At 35.6% G+C, this 27,570-nt stretch overlaps 2 protein-coding genes across 2 annotated transcripts in view; both read right to left on the minus strand.

Moving 5' to 3' along the window:
* Window positions 1-2,072: 2,072 nt before the first annotated feature.
* Window positions 2,073-9,730, minus strand: LOC149777580 (DNA replication ATP-dependent helicase/nuclease DNA2-like). Its single transcript, XM_089941408.1, has 2 exons — window positions 9,503-9,730; window positions 2,073-2,246 (listed from the first exon to the last, which is right to left on the minus strand). The coding sequence occupies exons 1-2, from the start codon at window positions 9,728-9,730 to the stop codon at window positions 2,073-2,075; spliced, it is 402 nt and encodes a 133-aa protein (XP_089797534.1).
* A 178-nt stretch (window positions 9,731-9,908) lies between these two features.
* The window catches only part of LOC149777581 (DNA replication ATP-dependent helicase/nuclease DNA2-like), a 99,534-nt gene continuing 81,872 nt past the window's right edge, over window positions 9,909-27,570 (minus strand). The window contains exons 25-29 of the mRNA XM_089941409.1: window positions 21,823-21,918; window positions 18,899-19,010; window positions 14,405-14,485; window positions 12,673-12,765; window positions 9,909-10,001 (exon numbers count right to left, since the gene is read on the minus strand). Of these exons, the coding sequence (XP_089797535.1) occupies window positions 9,909-10,001; window positions 12,673-12,765; window positions 14,405-14,485; window positions 18,899-19,010; window positions 21,823-21,918 (475 nt within the window). The remainder of the gene's footprint in view (window positions 10,002-12,672; window positions 12,766-14,404; window positions 14,486-18,898; window positions 19,011-21,822; window positions 21,919-27,570) is intronic.

Consider the following 27,570-nt stretch of genomic DNA (forward strand, 5'->3'; position numbering starts at 1 on the left):
AGTGGTTCTTGAGGCAGAGTATGAGTCATAATGGACAGGAGGCATGCTATAGTAACCATTACTTGAGCATGAGGAATTCAAGATTATGACAGGGTGGCTGATAATGATCACAGATACTCAGGTTGTGGATTGAATAAATATTCACATTTCAAGCATTATATATTTTGAATAAGTTGCTGATGAGTCAGACTGGGGCAATTTGCTACAACTTCTTGTCAACTAAAACAACTAAGTCCTGAACTGTGGACAGTGTTATGTTGGTGGATTTGAAAATTGTAGAAAACCATGCCAAGTATAATTTTACAATGACTGATTTAAAGCCGATAAAATTGGAAAAGTGAATATTTATTGCAGAAGTCCACAAGGTGAATACCTTTGACAAAGATACATATTTGAATATACTGAATAAACAAGTAATTGGAAAGGATATACGTGACCGTATTATTTTCCCATTGCTGGAATGAACACTGTTGCACTCTGGTCTCTACAAGTCTTTCACTAAATTTGTTTTTCAGCTTGGTAAATTATAAAGTAATTGCATGTTTCATCATGTTTTTGTAAATCATGAAGTATTTACACTTTTGAAAGAAACATAAAGAACACTGAGATTCCTTCAATTTGATGCCCCATGAAAGTAAAGCTGTTTAAGTAATGAAATTAAAAACATTTTCTTCAAAATAAAGTGTCTTAAATTATACAGTTTTAAAAACTGAATGAATACATTTGTCACAGTTTGATTACTGAGGTTTCTTCATATGTGGCCATTTCTTTTAGACCACATGACAATATGGTGTCAACATTCAACTGAATTTGTGTAGTGGAGTGGAGCGCAAGGAGCAAAAGAAGCAGTGAACCAGTCTAGTAAATTTAGTAGAAATCTCATCATGAGTAGCCTCCCTTGTGATGATAAAAGGGACCCCTATGCATGTATTCAGTAAACTGACATGAAAGCAGATTATACTATTCTTGTTCTTTTGAATTGTAATCTATTAAAGTATCATGCATGCCTTAACCTGTAAGTCAAAGCAAAGTCTTGAAAGGTCAGTCTTTGTGACGAAGAACTCATTCAACACTGGTTTCTGGAGCAAGAATGAAAATGTCAACGTGTTAAGGAAAAATAATACATTGTCTCATGAGCAAAACACAAACCCTAACCTAAAGATATTATGGTTACCATAAATAATTCATGTGCAAGTTTGGTCAATGTAAAGACCACAAAAAAGGTAATTTTACCCTTAAACAAACACAAATAAAATGCAGAATGAATGCATTTTGAAGGGACTATGATTATGAGATTAGGTAAAGATGTTCATTACTGATAAGGTCTTTTGTACTTACTGCATATATTAAATTTATAAGTTGACGCAAACTGCAAAGAAGAAAAATCCTGATCTGCAGTAGCATTATGTGCATGAAGATCAGAGCCTGTGTTGTTTGTATGACTGATTACTCCTAACAAACTGCAAAGACTCAGATCTTCCGGTGCATCATGTAACAGCAGATTTGGGTCTGTGCAGTGTGCAGTTTGACTCATCTTATAAGCGAGTACCTACGGTTACTCATATACAACCTAGCTGTTTCAGTTTAAAAACAAGCAGAGAAAAATGATGTGGGTTGATGAAAGAAGAGAACCAGGTCAGTTGAAACTGTCTCATATCAAGTTGAAAGCAAACTTACCTATCTACCATAATAAATTCTACAATACACATCAAAAATGTATGAGCCAATTGCTAAAGATGAAATGGATGAAAAATGTCTGGTTGGGTATTTCACACACAGTAACACATGTAGGTTATTTATTACCGTGGCACCTGGACACACACAACAGAAGCCAACCCAGGATGGCTTGATTAAATAACTGCACCCATTGGTTTTGCAAGTTCCACATGCTAACGATTGCACTAATGCATCTCCTGTCTCCATTAAAAACCTCCCATGACACAACATGAATGCACATATTATACGCATCTCCTGTCTCCATTATAAACCTCCCATGACACAACACGAATGCACATATTCTACATCCCCAAGCCCACAAAGGAAATTTGGATGAAGATTTAAATAAAAAAACATTAAATTTTGAGTGCTAAAAAGGATATTTGCTGATTTTCCTGTAGGATTTTGAGAAGTCTGGCAAGTGGTTCATACTGGTGAAGTGTTGAAGCATTTCCAATAAGCACTAATTTGTGTTTTGCTCTGGTCAGGGACACATTCAGTCTACGAATGTCTTTAAGCAGTTCTCCTGTCTGAAAGGTACAAGATAAGAATACAATTAAATGCATGCCTGATTTAAGTAATATTTCCCAAAAAGGAATGACATTCTAAATTATGTGAATATAATAGCATATTCTGATGAGTCAAATATCAACATGAGCATCTGGAAAATCCAGACTATATACCTAAGTAATGACTTTCTATGCAAATGCATTTTTTGCAAATCATTCAGTCAATTTTCCAGTTACTGGGCATCATCAAGAATTTATTTGGTGCAGTCAATCACATCTAGGGCCTTGTCAGTTTTCTTGCTAAAGATCCATAAGTGATGTAACAATATGCAAATCATATCATGCTATACCATTTATTTAAGCACTATTTATTCATAATAAATAACTTCAAAAAAATTGATTTTCAATATTTATATTCATTTTAATGTTAAAAATAGCAATTTACGTACAACTTATTATTTACTAGCAGGAGTATATTCTATATAAATTATAGTATTTGTATTGATGGATGGTGTGGTATAGCCCATAATACATGGGACTCATGAGCTTGTCCTATTGTACTGATGGATACTGTGGTATGGCCCATAATACATGGGACTCATGAGCTTGTCCTATTGTACTGATGGATGGTGTGGTATAGCCCATAATACATGGGACTCACAAGCTTGTCCTATTGTACTGATGGATGGTGTGGTATAGCCCATAATACATGGGACTCATGAGCTTGTCCTATTGTACTGATGGATGGTGTGGTATAGCCCATAATACATGGGACTCACAAGCTTGTCCTATTGTACTGATGGATATTGTAGTATAGCCCATGGTGCATGGGACTCACAAGCTTGTCCTATAGTACTGGTGGATACTGTGGTATAGCCCATGGTGCATGGGACTCACAAGCTTGTCCTATTGTACTGATGGATACTGTGGTATAGCCCATAATACATGGGACTCACAAGCTTGTCCTATTGTACTGATGGATACTGTGGTATAGCCCATAATATATGGGACTCGCAAGCTTGTCCTATTGTACTGATGGATACTGTGGTATAGCCCATGATACATGGGACTCACAAGCTTGTCCTATTGTACTGATGGATACTGTGGTATAGCCCATAATACATGGGACTCACAGGCTTGTCCTATTGTACTGATGGATACTGTGGTATAGCCCATAATACATGGGACTCACAGGCTTGTCCTATTGTACTGATGGATACTGTGGTATAGCCCATGATCCATGGGACTCACAAGCTTGTCCTATTGTACTGATGGATACTGTGGTATAGCCTGTAATACATGGGACTCACAAGCTTGTCCTATTGTACTGATGGATACTGTGGTATAGCCCATGATCCATGGAACTCACAAGCTTGTCCTATTGTACTGATGGATATTGTGGTATAGCCCATGGTGCATGGGACTCGCAAGCTTGTCCTATTGTACTGATGGATACTGTTGTATAGCCCATAATACATGGGTCTCACAGGCTTGTCCTATTGTACTGATGGATACTGTGGTATAGCCCATAATACATGGGACTCACAAGCTTGTCCTATTGTACTGATGGATTTTGTGGTATGGCCCATAATGCATGGGACTCACAAGCTTGTCCTATTGTACTGATGGATACTGTGGTATAGCCCATGATCCATGGGACTCACAAGCTTGTCCTATTGTACTGATGGATACTGTGGTATAGCCTGTAATACATGGGACTCACAAGCTTGTCCTATTGTACTGATGGATACTGTGGTATAGCCCAGGATCCATGGGACTCACAAGCTTGTCCTATTGTACTGATGGATATTGTGGTATAGCCCATGGTGCATGGGACTCACAAGCTTGTCCTATTGTACTGATGGATACTGTGGTATAGCCCGTAATACATATATATATATATCCTCTAAAGTATTTACTACTACCCAAAAGACTTAATTTGTTCATGGTACAACAGTGACAATGTAACTGATCCTTATCAGTTTGGTTTTTTCTTTCTTTCTTGGAGACAAAAAGTAAAAAGTACAATTAAAGGATGAGGAGAGGAATTAAATGCCTTTCAAATCAGTTGCACAACATTTGGAGTATTGGGGATGACTACAGAATTTATAAAGCCTTAAGGACTGCAAAAATCATGAAATTTACTAGTCCTTTAGTAAATCTGATATGCTCAGGGTAAGGGGCTATTGCTAAAATCCCCCCCCCCCCCCTTGACTGGAAGAAAGAGATCCTGCCAGGCTCTATGACCCTGTTAGGATCTTGAATGTCTTCTTTAGCTGGGAGCATCAGCACAAAAGACAAAAACCAAATCTCATTGGTCAGGTGATTTTGACTCAACTACCCCCACCCACCCTCAAGGTGTCCAGCATAATGAGAATTAACTTCTCATCAAGTTAATCCTTCCTAAAATGAAATACATTTATTAAAGTTGTAATTTCCAGAAGAAAGATATTTAGAGATAACTCCTCTGACCCCCACTTACCATGACCATGGTGAAGCAGGGCAAATGGTGGGTTCCCCAGATGTACAAACAGACATTCATGACAAACTTAACTTCCAGTTGCAGCTTTTCCTGAAGAATTCCCACCGTGAGCGATTGTTTGTTAAACCACTCACACAGGAATAATACTATTTTGGTTGAGATCTTAACTTACTGATTTGAGTTTGACTGGATAAGGGATGGGTCAGCAGGTCCCTCTGCAAAGGTCACATGAAAAGGTGGCTGAGAAAATTCAGAATTCACTGTTGCGCTGAGAAAAACAAGTTGTCAAAACTCTCAAGCTGAAATCCACTTTATGCTGGAAATAGACTATATGTGCTTGACATTAGTCCAAGCCACCATACTAAGGTTGAGATCTGACTTGTCTAAGTACTAACATGAAACCGAAAAGAGACTGTTCATACCTTTCACCAAAGATGAACTTTCTGTTTGTTTATTAAAGATGTCATCCACATATACTGCAGTCACTGCTGATGAAATTGACCTGACTAGAGTAACAACACAGTCAATGATCTTTGCGAACACACATAGGCCTTTGATGAGGCTGCATCAAATTGTTGTATTGTTCCTTGGAAGCCAAACTGAAGAAACATGCATGCTGCTGGGTGGATAGGCAGTGGAACTATGTATATTTGATCTCAACTGACTGCAAATTTGTCCCTCTTTATGGAAAGTCTGGCTGACCATACCATTTCCATTTTAGCAATGTACTTGTTGAGCCAGCAGAGGTATATGACCAGAGTTTTCCATTGGCTTTTGGCACAAAAAAGCCTGAAACAAAACCCTGGTGAGCTTGGCTTGCAAGCTCTCTCCACAGCCCACCTGTCAAGTAGCGAACTGATCTCCTGTAAAATTTCTGCCTTCTCTAGCTTGAATGACATGTCCATCATGAAATGGGAAGACAAATGTTATGGGGACTGGATAAATGAAATCCAAAACCTCTTTGAATCAACTTGGATTGCCCATTCGTTTGGAGGAAAAAGACCTATCCAAGACTACTGAAAATAAAGGAGTCTGGCATGTATAGGCAGGTTATCTGGAGATGGTTAGTGCTTTAAGTCAGCGATGATTGTTTGGAGGCTTGAGGAAGGAGAAGCCTTGCTACTTATCTCCTTTACTCAGCTGTCTCCAAAATGTACAGGCTTGTTGCCACCTGTAATTAAAATGAAGTCAAAACTGTTGCTGCTGGACAGTGTTTGATTTCTCTATGTGCCAATGACTGTCTCTCTGTTGGGCAGTTTTTGGACTCTTCTCTCTGTGCCAATGATTGTCTCTCCATTGCGGCTGAAACTGATTCATCCTGAATTCTGAAGCAGGTGCCAAGGCAAGCCAAAGCCAGTTCTTGTGCTGCTTAATTTCACACCTCGTTGGTTATACTGCTGAACTGCAGTAGGATACCAAAGGGCATATCACAGAGAATACATTATTTATTGTAGTTTCAATGAAGACAAGCAGGGACAGACGTTTGTCTCACCAGATTCAAATTTGATAAAGTCATCAGGGTGTTAGCTATTGAATGGTGTGTGGCCCTGCTAATTACCTTGGCAATATGGGCAAAACCAGACATCAAGTTCAAGGGTTTTCAAGACTTGTACAAGCCATGTTGACCCAACTCCTTTTGCTTCAAGCTTTCTTGCACAACAGTGGATCAAATCCCTTCTGACCACAATGCAAATATACCGTAAGTAGAAGCTGAAGAACACTTTGTGCAACAGACATGTATGTAACAAACATCATCATTTCTTGCATGTGGCACATTTAGTTGTCATTGTTGAATTGACAAGAACAAAAATATCAGAAAATAACAACCCAAAAGATTCACACCTAAGGATAACACCTGTACCATAAAGAAGCAAAACAAGACACCCAGGTTGTGTACATGAATAAACAACCAACAGTGAGTACCAATAATACTGTATTCGTCAGAATAAGGAAATCCACAACTATGAAAGTCCACAACTACAACTATGAAAAAAATTTGTAAAAATATTGATCGAAAATAAAATATAGGGATCGCAACATGTAGCAAATATATTAATACACACTGCTATCTCGACTTTCAAGATAGATGGTTCAAAATAATTAAGATATTTTTGGATTCCAAGAGGTGCCAAATAAGTTAATACACAATACAGTCTCAATTTTCAAGATAGATGGGTCAAAATAATAAAGATATCCTTGGATTCCAAGAGGCCAAGCAGTATAATGTTGATTATACCAATCAAAAGCATAAACGTGCTGATGGGTAGCCACTGAATGGTGGTAAAGGGAGGTAAATGGGTAAGAGTTTCCTCCCTTTGTTTATGGTTGATGAAAAAAATATATTCCAGATTGCTGGATTCAAGAGGTAGAGTTTATTTCTTAACTTTAATGTGATCAGAGAATGCATTCAATGAAGACATAGGAACTAAAAGCCTTTCCCAATGACACACCAAGGCATCCAACCTGGATTGACTTGGACAAGAACCTTGGATTATGAACCTGACATTTTACCAACTGAACTACTGTAACTCCCTCAGGATCTGTGAACTTTGCATTTATGAGCCTGCAATCGAATTTTGTACTCAAAAGGTTATGACAATATTAGACCTGCCAACCCTAATTACACCATCTCAGTCATGCAGTTGATTTATTTTCATAAGTTTTACCAGTTTTCTGTAAGGTGTAATAAAATATCATAAACTGCTATTGTAAAACTAGCTACAATGTCATAGCCTCAACTTGATTTGTTGTGGTTGAGGCTACGAACTGGTTCCATATCATGTAATGGAGCAAAAAAATCATCACTAAAGTCAGAAAAACAAACAGTGTACAATTCAACTACATAAGTATAATCATGTTGTGAAAGAAGTTTGGCTTATTTTGAATTTATTAAGCCCTTACACGATAAAATAAATTGGCATGGTTACTTTAACCTTATCCTGTCCGCCATGACAGATAGCACGAGACTCTCGCCGTGACCCCTTTTCTACGTAAAGCTCGCCAGACCATATTTTTGATATTCTACGCTATATTATTATCAATCAAGTGCGAATAATTGCTTCTTGGTGGAATTTCAAAGTTGCCGATAAACTGTATTTACTTTTAATGCACAGAATTTTTGACCCAAATGGCGCCAAAATTTTACTACGATTTGTTTACATTTCCAAATAAGGCGTCAATGTCCTTATATGGCACACAAACAAACTAGGCTGAGAACGGAAGTAATCATTATTTGAAATAACATGGTGGACGATCTAAACAAAAATATCGGCTAAAAAAGGTAAATGAGATTTTACAACTATTTCTACAAAGATTTTTTATACTTCTGGTATTAAATAAGAGGACTACTCATCTTATTGGATTATATGCGAGGAATATGTTTAAAGTGTTATTATTAGGCTAAAAGAGCGCCGGGTGTGATTCACACCTGGCTTGCTCCATTAACACGCATATGTTCATGTTAGTACACTGTCCACGAGGTACAAGTAAGGGTACTAATATTATTAGTACTATTGTAAAACTAGAAGACGTCTTTAAAAATTTGGTATTCGAAACATGCAGTGGCGGTAAACATGATATTCAACTAAAAAGCTTGTAAAGTACATGTAGACCTTATTTACCACTAGTACAGTTTCACAAACTTCAGTTCCAAACCCTATGCTGTTCAATGGCTTGTTGCTATTTCTCAACTTGACTTAAATCTTGTTTTATTTCTCCATTCCACATGAAGACAATCATATCTCCTGGCATGAGACATACTCAAATTGACATGTAATGTCCAATAAATGTAACTGTGTCCCTTTCAGCTTTTATTCACAAGAATCTGAATATTCATTTATATTCTTCTGTGCTGATTATTAACACTTTTTTAGAGGTTTAATTTCTGTTTCATGTTTAACATGCACTGCATGCTGGACACTATTTTAAAAAAATATGTAATCGACAGTTTGATCATGCAGATGCTTCGCATTAAAAAAATATGTGCAGTTTAAAGTGTCTGAGGTACTACTATAAAGCTAGTCTGGTTCCGGGACTAATTCCACAAATTCTAATATGAAACACAGATCCAAATCAAACATGGATGAATCAATTATCAGGATTTTTTGGCAACAATCATTTTTCTGTAGTTTTTGCTTTTAGTCCATAAGTTCATATTTTAAGGCTAAGACTTACGGCAAAATCGTAAGGGTTGGCAGGTCTGCAATATGGGCCTAAACTCAAGAAGTTTGTGAGAGTAGATAATGTTTTGCATCCATGCTCATCAGCATTATTGATTATGAGTTAGATGTTTAAAATATCTAGTACAGATTTAAAGATCTAAATTGTTATATCTCTGATTCTTTATGTGTGATACAGTTTGCCCATGTGAGATGTATCCCATGTGAATGTGCTCAGTGACACTGTTTATGTCTTGAACATCTGATGTGTTTAAAATGCTTTACTCCTAACAATACAAATTTTGCCTAAAAACATTAACCAATTGTTAATAGATCTTTCACGTAACCAAAGTTGTATTGCTGTTTCTCTAAAGTCATATCCATGCTGCACAAACTTTTTTACTAACATCATTTCCTAGTGGCCAGTGAGAGAAAACCAATCATCATATACAATGGTCTGGCATAGGGAATCTCTGATCCTCTTGATGGAATTTATACCTCACCTATGCATATCATGGTTTCTGTTAATCTCACTATTGGATACTGCAGGCAAGACAAAATTTTAGGTCACTGATATTCTGATTTAATAACTAAATAATTTAATGAATGTTTATTGATGCAAAAATACAGTATCTTACCTTCATTCCCTCCTCAACAGAGCTCCTGACAAAAGATGTCAAGATGATACTTTTGTCTCTTCCTTGGTACTGATCCACTGTGTTGACCTCAACTATGGAGGGCATATGGTAGCCTTGACCTTGACCTTGCTGCAGCATGGCCTTGATCAAATGAACCTGACTCCTGTAGGGTGCAATGACTCCAATTTCATCAGGATTTATACCAGCCTGAAATAAAGAGTAGGGCATAATTAAAAAGCAATCACAATGCATGCTTTTAGTTTTGTTTTTAGGTAATTAAAAGGCTTCAAGTGATGAAAATTTGGTATTGTGTGATATTGCTCTCGTCACTTCCATTATATATCAAACTCACAGTATAATGACTGATAAAACTACCGCTAATTCTATGACTTCCCATGGTAAATGCCTAGATTTTATTAAATACTCCACCCTCACCATGACCACCCTTCCACAATGTGATCCACTGGACACAATCCAAAATCTGGTACATACATTCCACCTACAATGACTGCAAGTTTGGTAATTAAAAACAAAAATCAAACATTTTCCTGTAACTGCAATTTGTGTGTATTTGACCTCTGACCTTCATATCTGTGTCACCCAGGGGAGGGGATATATGGGAGGGGCAGGGATAAAAAAAATATGATAACCCTTTTGGCAAATGATTAGAAATGTCAGCAACTTATGTACGAAGTTCGTTGAATTTCAGACATACAGATAGATGTATAAAAAAAGGCATGAGAATGTTGTTGATTCTGAAGCATGGGAATAATTACAGATGGACATGTACAGCATGAGACCCATCAAAAGATTTTTATGTAAATGCAAAATCAGTGTCATATATATATATATATATATATATATATATATATATATATATATATATATAGATAGATATACACACACAGTGCAACCCCACTATAACGTGCCCCGCTATAACACAAATTCAGATATAATGCAGTACTGGCGTGGCTCCCGAAGTTTCATGTATTCATTCACACATGAAAAAAATTTTTTTTTTCAAAATATATGAAACAGTGTATGAAAAATGTATTATCACTATGGGGAAGAGATCGCGTATGAATTGGAATTTAATATGATCATGGCGTGGTTCCTGAAATTTTAAATACATGTATGTGTACTTTTCTCATACCGGGAAAGAATATTTTTTTAAAATACTAAACATCAAAAAACAAAAGCTGCCAAGACATTTGCTGGGCTTGGCAGTGTTATTAGACGCAATCAGTTGACCAGTAAATAATGTCCACTTTATAAGCTGAAAGGGTATGAAATTGTACATGCATTCAACTTTAAAAAATGTTATAAAAGTGACTCGTGACCATTGCAGGCTTACTGCACATAGTTCTTGGGTTTTACATGCGTATGGGGCTCACTTATTAACTCGTTATTAATTTCCTATTTTTTAAAAAAATATTTTACCGTTATGGAAAAGCAAGTTCACAAACGCAATTCATTCTCTGCACTTTGTGCTAAAAAAAATTATTATCATTTTGGGGAAGAGATATATGAATTTGAATATAATACAATATATAATACAATCGTGGCGTGGTTCCTGAAATTTTAAATACATGTTACGTGTATTTTTCTCGTACCCGGAAAAATACGTTTTTTAAAGTACGAGAAATAGTGTGTAAAATGTTTATTATCATTTTGGGGAAGAGTTTGCATATCAATTTTAATATAATACGATCGTGGTGTTGCTTCTGAAATTTAAGTTTCACCAGGGTTTTGAAGTGTTATGCCAAAATAAACATTATCGGAAATGTTACTAAATTACTGATCCATGAGTAAAGCCAGTAAGTCGTCTTTGTGATTGTCTTCAATTAACTATGTATACAGTCATTGCTCAAACAATAGCCTGCATGTGTTTCTTCTTTAACTGCATACACAACTAAGCAGCAGACAATGTGGTGGTTGATAAAAGATTCTCACAATTTAACAAACATCAAAAATGAAAGCCACCAACATCTTTGCCAGGCTTGGCAGTGTTATTAGATGCAGTCAGCTGACCAGTAAATAATGTCCACTTTATTAGTTGGAAACTGAAAGGGTATGAAATTGTACATGCGTTCAACTTTAAAAAATGTTATAAAAGTGACTCGTGACTATTGCAGGCCTACCTCACTTAGTTCTCAGGTTTTACATGGGTATGGTGTTTGTTTATGAACTCGTTATTAATTTCCTATTTTTTATAAAAATACTTTACCGTTATGGAAAAGCAAGTTCACAAACGCAAGTTGTTCTCTGCACTTTGCTTAATGATTAGTATATTAGTTTTCACACGTTTATTTCGATATTCACAAAATCTGAAGTAAAAGTTATATGCACGCTGAAAGCATGTGTTACCTGTTAATTATTCTTACTATAGTTGTTCAAACGAATAGGTGTACAAGCGCTAATTATTGGAAATTTGCAATGGATAAATGTACACGGAAACACATATCAGAAAAATTTAGCAGTATGAAATTTGTACAGACACCATTCATAGACCCTGGAACGTAATGAACCATACACATGCTTCGTCTTTCTTAACCTAATTTTGCTGTTAATTTTTTCATTTAATTCAGACACATAATGATGTCTGACAAAATTATTGAATAGTATAAATATGTATGCAATTTTTGCAACGGAATTACATATGGATTAATTGCAAGCCCCGACAGTACAATATCAGACGGCAAGTAAACGGTGTTGATACTCTGTTCATGCTATATATTAGACGTTGAATTCAGACACAATGATCTGGGGAAAAAATTATTGAATATTGTAAATCTGTGTGCAATTTTTCAATGGAATTACATGCATTACAGATGAACTGCTTGCCACAACGGCACAATAGTAAACGGTGTTAATACCCTATTCATCATATTCATTAGACATGAATACACGTATATGTGCCAATGAGAAGTTCTCTGGAAAAAAGTAAAATACTGTAAAACCCCGCAATAATGTGACCCCGATATTGGCGCAATCCAATTTTTTGGACCCCAATTATCGTGTTATAGTGGGGTTGCACTATGTATGTGTGTGTGTATATATATATATATATATATATATATATATATATATATATTCCCTTGAACATTTTAGAAAAGAGAAGAAGAAAAAAATCAATCTACAGTTTTTTCATTGATTTATATTGTTCTTACTTGAATAAAAGTTTCGATAATCTTCATGATAATTCTTGCCTCTACTTCATTCTTGATACCGCCATCTTTTTCTTGAATTTCTGGTGCAGGGACCTGTACATAAAATCAGCATATATATATATGCTTTTGTGCTAAGCATGGTTGGAATGATGTCTTAGGTAATTCATCATGCAACATCAACTTGCAAGCAGTAATAACATTAGGAATATCAATTGTAAAAACCAGTCTGAATTAATGAATTCCATTCCAGTTCTCAGAAATATGTTTGATTCATGAATTATGTTTATGAAAAGACCCATCTGTCTCAGTGAAAGTGGCTGTCCAAAGTGCTAATTTGTTTATCTGCAATTTGGGATACTGTCACACTGCAAAACCTATAAACCAGTGTGTTGTCATGCCATTAACATGGTATGTATGTATGCATGTGTGTGTGTGTGTGTGTGTGTGTGTGTATGGATGGATGGATGGAGGTAGGTAGGTAGGTAGGTTGTTGTTGTTGTTGTTATGGGGTTTAACGCCATTTTTCAGCACACGATAGGCTATATATGGCGGCCAGTATTAATGGTGGAAGAAGAACCCGGGAAAACCCCGGAAAGAACCACCGACCCACGAGAAGCTACTGGCATGCTTTCTCACATATCTACATTGGCTGAATCTGAGACTCGAACCGGCGCAGACAGAGGTGAGATGTCAGTGATCCGTAACGGCGAACGCTTTAGACCACTCGGAGGTAGGTAGGTAGGTAGGTATATATGCATGCATGAATGTGTGTGTGTGTGTGTGTGTGTAGATGCATGTATGCATGCATGTATGTATGTATGCATGCATGCATACTACATACATCCATGCATGCATGCATGGATGTATGTATGTATGTATGTATGTACGTACATATGTATGTATGTATGTATTCATTAGACCTTGATAGCATGTCAGAAAAATACTGGCTATATTATGGTGCCAATTAAAAGTTTTGTTCTAAAAATGTACAGATAAAGAACAGCAACCAACATTTTAAGAAAATAAATCTTTCCAAAGAACATAAACATAAGTGAACATAGATGGTAATTCCTTTGCTAAAAAGAAAGAATCCTAAATATTTATTGTTCCACACATCTTTTAAGATTACAAGGCTCCATCAGAGATTTATTACTTTCAAGAAATAATTACTTCATCATGATATATATTCCACACTGGAACTGATACTCACTTGACACATCTGACTGATAATAATTATTTCACCTTGTATCTCAAGATTGATTTAACAGTACCAATATCCAGCATTTCAAAAGAAGTACTAAAATAACATATTGGTGCAGTCTTCACTTAAATATAGCTTGTCAACAAACGGTATTTTGCATTTTATGACACAACACACAAGTAGATTATTTAGTCCATTGGCAAATTAAGAATCAAGTGCTTCACTAAAGTAGGCAACCTAGGCTGATCTGATGGCAGGATTTGAACCAGCATCCATTCAGTTGTGAATCTGACATGCTAACCAATGAACCACCTAATCTACATCCCTGAGTAAAATGGGGGTTATACCAAAAGGCAAAATAAAGTACTACACTATCTGTAACAATGTCATTGTGTCTCATTCATTGCTCTGGTATTCAAAGAAACAAAATAAGGGAACTAAATCTTTAACCCAAACTAAAGAGGGGGAAATGCACTGATTCTTGACATGGAAACAGAATTAAGCATCTTAACAATCCAGAACTCTACTTACCTTCTCTGTATTTAGGAACACAACAGCTTTTTCCAACTCTGTGTCAGTGACATGCTTCAACCAAGGATGTTTGTCCAGGTCCTGAAATACATGTCACATGGAAATGTCACACATGTCATATGTACTCACACACAAGTCAGCTCCAAACAAGACCATCCCTGATCTCCATCACATGATGTACCAGCACATCAGCATCTATGTCTATGTTATTGCTGATTAATTCTAACAACTCATATCAGCTGCATTATGCAACGGCAAATCAAAGTCTGTGATTTTTACTTATATGTTCCATAAGTCAGGTTCAACTGCAAACAACATAGACCCTGATCTACCATCTCATAATGTGCTGGTACATTGGGTCTATTTTGTTGTTGTTGTTGTTATAGGGTTTAATGCCATTTTAAGCACAAGATAGACTATACATGGTGGCCAGTATAAATGGTGGAGGAAGAACCCCGGAAATCCCCGGAAAGAACCACCAACCCACAAGAAGCTATTGGCAAACTTTCTCATATACCCACACTAGCCAAAGGCCAAGACTCAAACCCAATGCAGTGAGGTCTATGTTGCTTGTTCTACTGATTACTCTTAACAAGCACATATTGGTCTATACCATCTGTACCTCACTTATAAGCTAGCATATTATTTTATTCCAGGCCATGAATTAGGGCTGTTCCATTTAAACATACATGGTACACGGGGAAGGCAGTTTTTAACAGAATATATGCTAGAGTACTTTGATTCTACAGAATTCATATTAAAATGATAAGAAAATTCTAAATTGCATCTATGGGTGAGTACCCCATATTAAAAGTGTCTTCCCTGGGTCCCATGTATATTTTACTGGAACAGCCCTTACTTTTTCCAAGTTAAATAACTGTGATAATTCACTGGAAATAAATAAAATAAATATTTTGACTGCAAGCTGATAACATTATAACCAGTAAATTTGTGATACTTTTAGACACTTGCAAAGTCTAGTGGTAAGTACGGTCATCTCATATGCATATAAACTAAGTTAAAATCCAACAATATGCAATCTCTTTTTCTTCAACTTTTTTAATGAGCTGTTTTGATTTTGATGCAGGAAGGAGAATCAGGTTACTACTACAAAAGACAGCAGAACATAACAGTACACTGCTGACATTAATCCAAGAAATACAGTAAGAAATCTGCTTTTAGTCTGTTATACATATTGATAGCCAATACATTTGACCATAAAATAAAAAGAAAATGTGCTTGCTCTGAGTTAATAACACATACAATTCATCTTGTGGGTGACAAACTTAAGTTCTTTCACCCACTGGACAAAAATATCTATTATTCACTCTTTTCAAGGAAATATATATATTATTCACTCGTTTCAAGCAAATATATCTATTATTCACTCGTTTCAAGCAAATATATCTATTATTCACTCGTTTCAAGCAAATATATCTATTATTCACTCATTTCAAGCAAATATATCTATTATTCACTCGTTTCAAGCAAATATATCTATTATTCACTCTTTTCAAGGAAATATATATATTATTCACTCGTTTCAAGCAAATATATCTATTATTCACTCGTTTCAAGCAAATATATCTATTATTCACTCATTTCAAGCAAATATATCTATTATTCACTCATTTCAAGCAAATATATCTATTATTCACTCATTTCAAGGAAATATATCTATTATTCACTCTTTTCAAGGAAATATATATATTATTCACTCATTTCAAGCAAATATATCTATTATTCACTCGTTTCAAGCAAATATATCTATTATTCACTCATTTCAAGCAAATATATCTATTATTCACTCGTTTCAAGCAAATATATCTATTATTCACTCATTTCAAGGAAATATATCTATTATTCACTCGTTTCAAGCAAATATCCTTGTCCAGATTATGAATATCATTAATAAGACGAATAAAACATCTGTCACTACTTCTGCCTTTCCAATAATAAAGTATGACCTCTCTAAAGGACATTCTAGCGACCAGAAATATCTGTAATTAATGTGCAGGTGTCCTCTTTGTCAATAAAATAATATGCCATGAAGTTAGGATAAGGAATTTGTCTTCTAATAGCTAATGTCCTTTACAATGGGGTAATGGAGGTTGAGTATGAATGTGCAATTAAGATAAAGAATTCATTCATTTTGTCCTTTATTAGTTGGTGTCATTTATATAATCAGGTAATAGAGACTGAGACAATAAAGATTCCATTAATTTTGTCCATTATTAGCTGGTGTCATTTATATAATCAGGGAATAGAGACTGAGACAATAAAGATTCCATTAATTCTGTCCTTAATAAGCTGGTGTCTTTTATATAATCAGGTAATAGAGACTGAGACAATAAAGATTCCATTAATTTTGTCCTTTATTAGCTGGTGTCATTTATATAATCAGGGAATAGAGACTGAGACAATCAAGATTCCATTAATTTTGTCCTTGATAAGCTGGTGTCTTTTATATAATCAGGGAATAGAGACTGAGACAATCAAGATTCCATTAATTTTGTCCTTGATAAGCTGGTGTTATTTATATAATCAGGTAATAGAGACTGAGACAATAAAGATTCCATTAATTTTGTCCTTAATAAGCTGGTGTTATTTATATAATCAGGTAATAGAGACTGAGACAATAAAGATTCCATTAATTTTGTCCTTTATTAGCTGGTGTCATTTATATAATCAGGTAATAGAGACTGAGACAATAAAGATTCCATTAATTTTGTCCTTGATAAGCTGGTGTCTTTTACAATGAGATCTCCACTCAAGCAAATAAGACTGAGACACTTGGCAAAATACTTTATCGCGATGGCTTTTATAAAAGGTCACCTAGAAAAACCCTAATTTACTGATATTGAAATTTTAATGAAAGGAATGCAGAAAAATTATTTTAATGGATTTACAATCTATGCAAAATTAAAATGATAATACTGATAATAATAACAGATGATGATAAATATATTCATGACAAAAATGATGACAATAGCAACAAAAACAACTGTAATGACACAAGAAGTAGGACAACTTTAATGTCATGGCTTGCCATTGACAAATACCCATTCGTTTAAATATTGCTAAATTTAAAAAATATCATTTTTATCCCCTCTCCCACAGACAGTTACCTTGTAATCATAAACTGTAATTAACTACATACAGTATTTTTCTAATGATAATACCTGGGGGACCTGCATTATGAAATTGTTGATGTGTGGGTGTAACATGTATTCAAATCTTTCTTAAATTAACATTTGCTAAAATGCTGTTGATCACTTCAAGCTTAGGCGTCCCATCTAAGAAATACAGGTATACACATACAGTTGAACCAATGCATATGCTTGTACATAAGCCGGACTCAACTTGTGTATCAAATATTATCTGTATTTGTACAAATTCCATACTTTATTCAACCCTAGTGAATAATCATCACATATTCATAGTTGGGTAAATTCATACTTTGATAAACCTGGAGGTAGATCATCCATGGCAATAGATCCACAAGTTAATCATGTTTGTTTATAATTTTTATTTGTTGATTCTTGTTGACTACTCATTTAAGTTGCGTGTTATGATTCGTTCCCGTTAAGGACAATATTATTTTCTTATGTCAGATGTAACTCCATGCCCATCATTTTGTTTAAAAAAAACATTGTTGGTTTTATGTGCATAAGCTTGATGTCAGATTTAATAACTGTTCGACTTTAATATAAATAAACATCTTATTCACAAAATTGCTTTTAGTGTCTGCCCTGAAATCTAGTCCCAATCCTGTTACATCTAGTCCCAATCCTGGCCTGAAATCTAGCCCCAATCCTGTTTAACCTAGTCCCAATCCTGCCCTGAAATCTAGTCCCAATCCTGTTACATCTAGTCCCAATCCTGCCCTGAAATCTAGTCCCAATCCTGTTACATCTAGTCCCAATCCTGCCCTGAAATCTAGTCCCATCCTGTTACATCTAGTCCCAATCCTGCCCTGAAATCTAGTCCCATCCTGTTACATCTAGTCCCAATCCTGCCCTGAAATCTAGTCCCAATTTTGTTGCATCTACATTATTTGCAGTTAGGTCCAACTTAAACATGACCATATAACTCAAACATTGATCACTCAGATATCATGCATCTCTTAAATGACTCACTCAAAACCAATACTGAAGATTTTTTTTTGGTCTACCACCTTGGAAAACTTGAACAGCCATAGTTTATTACACTGCATCTTTTAAGCCTTTCAAAGGTACTCCAAGTGTGGGACCTCTTCTCAGGCATCCCAAGTGACCCTTTCCCAGTAATCCCAAGTGAAAAGGAACAAAAGATAATACCCCAAATGTACATGCTTACCATATGGATGAACAAAAGACAAAGTTTAGTGAATTTCCACCAATGGTTCAGGAGACAGAATTACAGACAGATGGACAAAGACACAAGAATGGGATATCTCCAGTTATAAAGCATAAAATAATAACAGATATAAAACAATGCTGAATCATTTCTCACCTGCTGTATGGATTCTCTCCTGGGCAGACTGAGAGTCTGGGTCTCCACTGTCACTGAGCCACACTTTAAACAGCCATTGTATACCAACTTGTTACTTAAATTCATAATTTCTCTACAAGCAAACATTTTAAAGAAAATATTAATCTCATTTGTAGGTAGTATAAATGATTTAGGTGTTGTGTATCTAAAATCCAAATATTATAATTTTCATCACAACTATTCAGCCATTCCAGCAGTCCCGAGAATTTTTTGTTAGACATAATGATATGTGTGAATTTCACAAATTTGTTTTCTTGCCAACATAATACCACAATTCTTCTTATTGTAATTTAGGCATTGCCCTTAAGATAGCATCTTTCAAACTGAAGGTAGTTCATTTGTCTCTTATACAGGTACTCCCAAAATTGAACATTTTGAGCACAAATTTTGAAAATTAGGAGTAAAATACAGGGCAGTAAAACTGACACTGCTGAAAACTTGATAAACTCTATTTACATATTTAAAAATTTAATTATTGTATTCTTTAAAGTCCTTTCAATACCAAATGAGGTCATAACTAAAAGGTAAGTCCCATTATGAATGTCCCAGTACAAATAGGAATGTAAATGACAGGCAATGAGAATAACTGATACAAACTCGGGTGAGTAGCAGTGAATGAGATAAATTTGTTGTTCGCTGTTCTCTTTAGATTTTAAATAGCTATACAAAATGATAAAACTAAACTCTTCATACACACATATAATAGAATACTTGAAGGCTAATAATCCTACTTACCTTTCATCGTGGAATTAACAATGCAACCAAACTCAAAGCATGATTTCAAACCATGATTGTGAAATAAATTAAGGCAGGTACTATTCAAGTGATTATATGGTTCCAAAATGATGAATATAACAAGGAATATTTCCAGGAAGTCGTTTGTTTTTTGTACAGCTTCGCCTCTACCTCATGTACAGCCAGATTCCCCAAAGTTATTCTCACTGTTCAAGTCTACTACCAGAGTAAAATGTCCACCACCACCAGTTCTCCAGTTGGAACTGAAAGCACGAGTCCCACCTGACAACAATGGCAATGAAATCAGCAGATACCTAATCATGCAAAAGTATATGGAATGAATAATGTGACCTAAACATTGGATGTAGCAAGAACATCTACAGATGGATAAGTCCATGGAATGAATACTGTGACCTAAACATTGGACGTAGCAAAAACATCTACAGATGGATAAGTCCATGGAATGAATACTGTGACCTAAACATTGGATGTAGCAAGAACATCTACAGATGCAAAAGTCCATGGAATGAATACTGTGACCTAAACATTGGATGTAGCAAGAGCATCTACAGATGGATAAGAACAGGTCATTCATCAACCATAAAGAGCATTATGGAAATTACAGAGAAGGCCGATGGAAGCTAAGCTACCCTCTTTAGGTCGATGAATGCATTGTAGAATTTGACTGCTGAAAGCAGACATGTAGTTATGTTTCTTCCAATTGTTTCATCAACAAGGCTAAACAGCACAATAAAGGTTTCTGCGCTTCCAGAGACTGGCTGCAAGTTTATGTTGCATTATAACTGAATGCAAACTTACCAGACACTACATGGTGACCATTAAAAGAAAATTAAGCCATTTTCACCATTTCATCTATATACTGCACAGGAAACATGATCATTCCATACATCTGACTGGCAATACGGATGAGACTACAGTCTTCTTTTTGGATGATTTGGGTGCCAAATTCAAGGGGATTAACATTTTCGCTAGCCAAGGTTCCAATAACCCTATCTACACCTTGGCGGATCGAACAGCTATACTGGTGCTTCGTCCTAGCGACATCTATTGGATTTCATGTGTTGCCTCCCTTAGCATGTAATTCCAACTAACCAATAGCGTGGTGCATTGTACATTGGCCAAAAACCGTGGTGACAATTGACCTAAAAAGGATACTTTGTAAGTTTAACATTGAAAGTATGACTATGCACAAGAATGAAGCCATTACAGGTGTATTTGAGTGAAAGGTATTTGTGAAAACAAGGACCAGTACTGGAAAATTGCCTTTTTATTAGTTGATTTAAGTTGTGTGCTCCCCTTGTCTCTATCACATAGGAACAGTGTTCAAATCTGAACAACTTAATTTTGATTGTATGTGGTGGCTTGCCGCTGCATCCAATGAAATTCACAGACCCGAAGCACAGAAATATCTGCTCGATATGCCATAGTGTAGGGTTATTGGAACCTTGGCATGCAAACATGGGGGATGAAACCAGTGATATTCCAAAGGATTGTAAAAAAAATTGTGAGACAAATCCATACTGACACTAAAAATATGTGCTGTAACTGATACTGTGGAGATGTTAAATTTGACTTTACATTTTACACAATGAAATGTTATATCCCCATGTAACTTGGATGAATGCCACCTCCCTGTCATGTGCTTAATACAGAATTACTAAATGTGATTAAATATGTAAAAAACTTCTTTTAACTTGTTTGTGAGTTTGCTGTCACTGTCTCGCTACTTTTAATTCCTATATTTCTATTGTTTTGAAAATGATTAAAATTTGTGCATTCTTCATGTGTATTTCTTTATCGTTAGACTTTTAACTAACACAAAATCATGAAAATTGGTACTCTACTAACGAAAGCCAACCATTGCATATCTATACTTGCTTAGACTGTGATTCAAACTGCAAGCAACATGGACCCTGATCTGTCATCCCATAATGCACTTGCAGATATGGGTTTATGTTGCTTGTTATACTGATTACTCCTAATGAACTGTAAAGACCCAGAACATTATCTGATGACAGATCTGGGTCAGTGCAGTTTGCAGTTGAACTCAATTTTATAAGCAAGTATATACAGTACAGTGGATTCACTTTAATTAGTAGGGTACTTATTCATACTGGTTGCACTCATACCTGTTCATTCTGTATTGGTGGTCCAATTCAAATGTGGCTCCCCCTTCCGAGCTTCCATCAAGTTGACTGAATAGGCTGTCATCCATTCCCAGAGTTCTGTAACAGCAGAAATGCATATGGAAATTTCATGGAAAATATATGCAGTCAAACCCATTTAGTATAAATTTGGTTACAATATGCTCCATCTAGTAGCAAGTAAATAATTTCCCCCCACAATTTTCCTTCTTTTTCTTGTCTTTGTTTAGTGCGAATTTGATAGGCATGAAAACCTGCTTGTTGTAAAAAGAATTTCTAGTCCACACATAAAATCCTGGAAGAAATGAAAGGAATGAGCAAATGTCTACTGTGAACATTTGTTAAAAGAACTGTACTCTGACTTTCTCTTACCAATTATTCGATGAGTAAAATCTAAGATGCTTTGTTTAATAAACTAAAGAATGATTCCTTTCTCTCTTAAGCTTTTTTTTTTTAGTATGAAATTGTCACATGTAACAATCATTTCAAAGGACTACTGATCTACAGGCTGAAAAGAATTTCCTCCAAACATCCAAGAAATCGTTGCTTCTTTATAACTCCAGTATATGCAATTGTAAAACCAAAGAGTTATTTTTCATCCCATGTAATGGTCTACCCCTCACATAAATCCTAATGTTGCCTGAAATACCAGAAGCAAGATAATGCAGTATATCAATTTAAGGAGAATTGTTACAAATTTTGGTGAAACTGGAACAAAATCCTTAAACAAGTATCGGAGGATGATAATAAAGGTTAGTTATTGCTATGTTCTTTCTTTATAATTAGGGCTGAGGCCACATATAGCTCTTATATAGGTCTGAAACACTGCCGCAAAATACAGTTAAAGATCATGTGGTGTAATGCACTCATATAATGTCTGTAGTACAAGTCCTAGGGTAATTGTTCAATTTACAAGGTCTTGATAAATCCACAAGATATGTCCCCACACCACTTTTGTCCTGTGCTTTAATATATTGAAACAATTTTTGAAAAAATAATCACCAAACAAATGGATGGAATCATTTCCAGCACCTTGTAACCAATGTCAGATATGCAGAGTTTGTAAATTGAGAAAAACACCTATGTCTTGCACTTCACGGGCAAGAAAAAAAGTTGAATTAAAATCAGCGATGATAATTGTCAAGAAAAATGGCAATGTAAACAACAAAAGCAGCAAAGCAATATCTCCTATTCCATGCATTCCATATGAAAAGAGTTACCTCCCTTTTCTGCAAGTTTGAAGCTCTTCAGTTTAAAGGTGCACTGTCACTCCAAATATTGTAGGGCTAAGTGTGCATGTGCAATATGTTTTTTTTTTTTTTAAATGTCAGGATTATTTATATTGATATTTATATATTATATATTATATTTTTATATTTATATCTTTAATATAAATGGAAGGCAGTCACTTCAATGAAGGAAATGGGTTTGTACTTAATTGATTACTTCCATTAATTTTGTCATTCAGTATGGTGCGAATACATGTATATCTCAGTACTTCAAGATGGTGTAAATACATGCACATCACAATCATACTGTTATCATGTTAATGCTTACTTTTCTGTACAACTGGTTTAAAAAAATCAAAAAGATATATATTTTGCAAAAAGGATTAATTGGCAAATAGGTAACAGTAGGAGGAAATGCATGAGTAACAATTGGCAAATAGGTAACAGCAGGAGGAAATGCATGAGTAACAATTGGCAAATAGGTAACAGCAGGAGGAAGTGCATGAGTAACAATTGGCAAATAGGTAACAGCAGGAGGAAGTGCATGAGTAACAACTGGCAAATAGGTAACAGCAGGAGGAAGTGCATGAGTAACAATTGGCAAATAGGTAACAGTAGGAGGAAATGCATGAGTAACAATTGGCAAATAAGTAACAGTAGGAGGAAATGCATGAGTAACAATTGGCAAATAGGTAACAGCAGGAGGAAGTGCATGAGTAACAACTGGCAAATAGGTAACAGCAGGAAGAAGTGCATGAGTAACAATTGGCAAATAGGTAACAGCAGGAGGAAGTGCATGAGTAACAATTGGCAAATAGGTAACAGCAGGAGGAAGTGCATGAGTAACAATTGGCAAATAGGTAACAGCAGGAAGAAGTGCATGAGTAACAATTGGCAAATAGGTAACAGTAGGAGGAAATGCATGAGTAACAATTGGCAAATAGGTAACAACAGGAGGAAGTGCATGAGTAACAGTTGGCAAATAGGTAACAGTAGGAGGAAATGCATGAGTAACAATTGGCAAATAAGTAACAGTAGGAGGAAATGCATGAGTAACAATTGGCAAATAGGTAACAGCAGGAGGAAGTGCATGAGTAACAATTGGCAAATAGGTAACAGCAGGAGGAAGTGCATGAGTAACAATTGGCAAATAGGTAACAGTAGGAGGAAATGCATGAGTAACAATTGGCAAATAGGTAACAACAGGAGGAAGTGCATGAGTAACAATTGGCAAATAGGTAACAGCAGGAGGAAATGCACAAGTAACAATTGGCAAATTGGCAAATAGGTAACAGCAGGAGGAAGTGCATGAGCATCCAACGTCTATATCCCTATAAAGCAGAATCAACTAATCCCAACAATGATGTGACACATGACATCAATATAAAGTAATAAGAAATGAATAATATTTTCTTTCCAAGAAAAAATATATATAATATTTAGTGAAAGTTATGAACTCATACTTGAGAATAGATTATGTCATCAACTTTGGTGGTTGCAGAGATGCTGCCAGGATTTTAACTAAAGTGGGGATGTCACCAAGACATGAAAAAATCACAATAATTCACTATCTACCCAACTTAATATGTCTCCCTTTCTTCCTGATCCACTGTTTGGTCTCCATTGAAATCGGAATCCTCATTAAGATGCCTCCTTTAGCTGAATAAGCATTAATGTGCAGACCAAGTGTAATCTGTTCCATATGTATGTATGGATTGTGTTCTGTGCATAGACTCCCTCCCTTTTCACAGTCTTTTGTCAGACAGGGCATATGATTAGCTAGCTAAACCAGCTTCAGTAAGCTGAGAAACTATTCTTTATGTATGGTTGTTATCCACAGTGCACAGATACTGTTTCATTGATATCTCTACTCCAAAATGCAATGTGATCTGGCGACTCGGCATGTCATGATTTGATGTCGAAAATTCACATGCTGATTTCCAAAATAAAAGGGTTATTTTTCCATAATTTTTCTAAATATTACACAACATAACTACTGTCTTGGTAGTGTGTTGTAACCATAGGAATTGTAACAGTTGAGACTTCTGAAACTTTGCAAAGTTTGGTTTCTGGTTCATCTAACCAGGCATCTGATGTAATTTGAGAATTATAGTCATCCGTATGGCAAGAAATTCCACTTCATCCTATACTTTCTTCATTCTGCCATTCACTCTGCACATCTGTGCAAGAACTGACTTGAAGTTGAAAAGAATAAGTTATTTTTTGCATAGCCACAGACTATAATCTCATGTTCTGGAAATGGACCAAAGTTTACTCATGCAATAATGTGAGGAAAGAACATCAATTAGAGGCCCTCTGGTACATTTTTTTTGGTTAAAAACAATTTGCAAGATTTCCAAGCATCCTTTTGTACTAACTTAGATCTGCATACTTTGGAATGGACAAAGGTATTTTGATTAAATAAGTATTCTTACTTTTTAATTTCTTTTTATTTCTTATTTTTCATTATATCTTAAAAGGCAAATAAAAAGTTAATACTACACAGAATACATTTTAAATTTTATGACTCTGAACTAATTTATGAGAGTTTTCATGCATCGCTGCTTTCCATGTGCATAAACTGATAGAATCTGTGTGATTTTCACACATGTGCATCCCTGTGATTGTATGTGCATTTAAGACAAGACAAGGCTTTGGGGGATACATTATATTTCCCAACATTTACCAGAAAAGGAGTTGTTATCGAACCTATGACTGCTTACCATATATTTCAAGCAGTGCCTGATAGCATAGACTGAATTATACATTGTCAACTTTCATGACATATCAATCAAAGACAGGCATGACAAATCAATCAAAAACAGGCATGACATATCAATCAAAGACAGGAAAGACATATCAATCAAAGACAGACATGGCATATCAATCAAAGACAGACAAGACATATCGGTCAAAGACAGGCATGACATATCAATCAAAGACAGGCAAGAAAATGACCATCTTCTGATTGCCTCTAGATCATATCCTGTTCTTAGCTATGAAGTGCAGTTGCACTATTAGGACTATAGAACCATCCAATCTGAAATGGAGATAGTTGGGGTCAGAGAAGGAGCAATCAGTTCACTCAATGGACCAAAGCTAAGGCATTAAAACAAAAAATGTTTTGCAAGAAGGCAGCTTCAATGAGGCTCTCACCAGGAACTCAAACTTATCCAACTCAAAGCATGTCACAAATTGTGAAAATTCCAGTTGTGGAACAGGTTGACTGACAGCGTTTGATTCAGGTGAAAACTGGCAAGGAAGTCCAACAGGTCATTGTTTTGACATATCTCTCCTTTCCCATGATGTACGAATGATGGAATGGTTGCCACCTTATCATAATATGTGTAAACTTTTCTGTTCAAAGAGCCAGAGGAAACACAAGCTGAGAGATCGAGGACTGCAATCGGACAACGTTGATGCCCTTGTACTAGTCCAATTTCCTTAATATGCCTTCAAGCTCATAAAATCCTTTCCAAGATCAAAGGAATGAAATCCTTTCTCTTATGGCTCTTCAGATAAGATTAAAGCTAGCAGGACAAGCCTGTTAGGGCCAGAACAGAAACACTGACACCAGGGTTGCTTCAGCAAGGTAGAGAAATGATAGAATTTTCTTGGGTATGTCTATTGCTAGATCACATTAATTCTTCACCAAAGACTCATGCCATCTGAGAGGGACTATCAGAACTATATTGCACACCTGACTCATTTTTTTGTATTATCCTTAGTAGAAGAACAACCCCAAAACCAGTCACAACTGACTGATAGAATATCCATAACATCCAAAACCAGTCACAACTGTCTGATAGAATATCCACTGCCCTGGCTGCTTTGCTCTTCATTTTTAGCTTTTAATCTAATAAAAGAAAACGGAAGAAGGAATCGGGATAAATAAGGAGGTCTTGTTTCAGCAATATGGTGCAGAAAGAGTGAACCTGGTTAACACATCCATCAGGACCAAAGATCCTTTTTCATTCCGTTAAAGATCCTTTTTCATTCCGTTAAAGGAAAAGTACATGGCACACAGGCATGAGGAAGACCAACAAGTACTTCTCTGACTCATTTTTTTTTTTTTTACTTGCAGAGCTTGAGAAAAATCAAACATTAGAAGTTACAGAATGAATGTTTGAATGTCTGTAAAAAGTTTCAGATTTCTGGAAGACGGCAATGAATAAATTAAATTTATTGATCTTAATATCAAGACAGTTGATATCATCCATCTTCTATAAAACCTCTGGATATTTTGTAACATTCCAAGTTTAGGATCAATCCGTCTCAGTATCTGACCACTGGCTGAACCATATTGTAATACTGATACATTCAAGTAAAAGTACATTCTAGGAAGATCAATTGGTAAACTTGATGGGTTTGGAAAAATTCAAAATATTTTGAAATTTCAGCCAACGAAAATCATTTGGGAATTTAAACAGTAAGCTCATTGCAACACTGGATCTAAGTAATGACCTACATACGTTTATCTATGTAGGACAAATGACCAAACGTA

This window comes from Sinohyriopsis cumingii, chromosome 18 (assembly GCF_028554795.1).
Source record: "Sinohyriopsis cumingii isolate HCF-2022 chromosome 18, ASM2855479v2, whole genome shotgun sequence".
Taxonomy (NCBI): Eukaryota; Metazoa; Mollusca; class Bivalvia; order Unionida; family Unionidae; genus Sinohyriopsis; species Sinohyriopsis cumingii.

Excerpts from the sequence above, each read along its gene's own strand:
- LOC149777580 (XM_089941408.1), bottom strand. The coding sequence starts at position 9,730 with ATGCCCTACTCTTTATTTCAGGCTGGTATAAATCCTGATGAAATTGGA. Across the intron at positions 2,247-9,502 it reads CTGTTGAGGAGGGAATGAAG|ACAGGAGAACTGCTTAAAGA; the intron begins GTAAGATACTGT and ends TGTACCTTTCAG.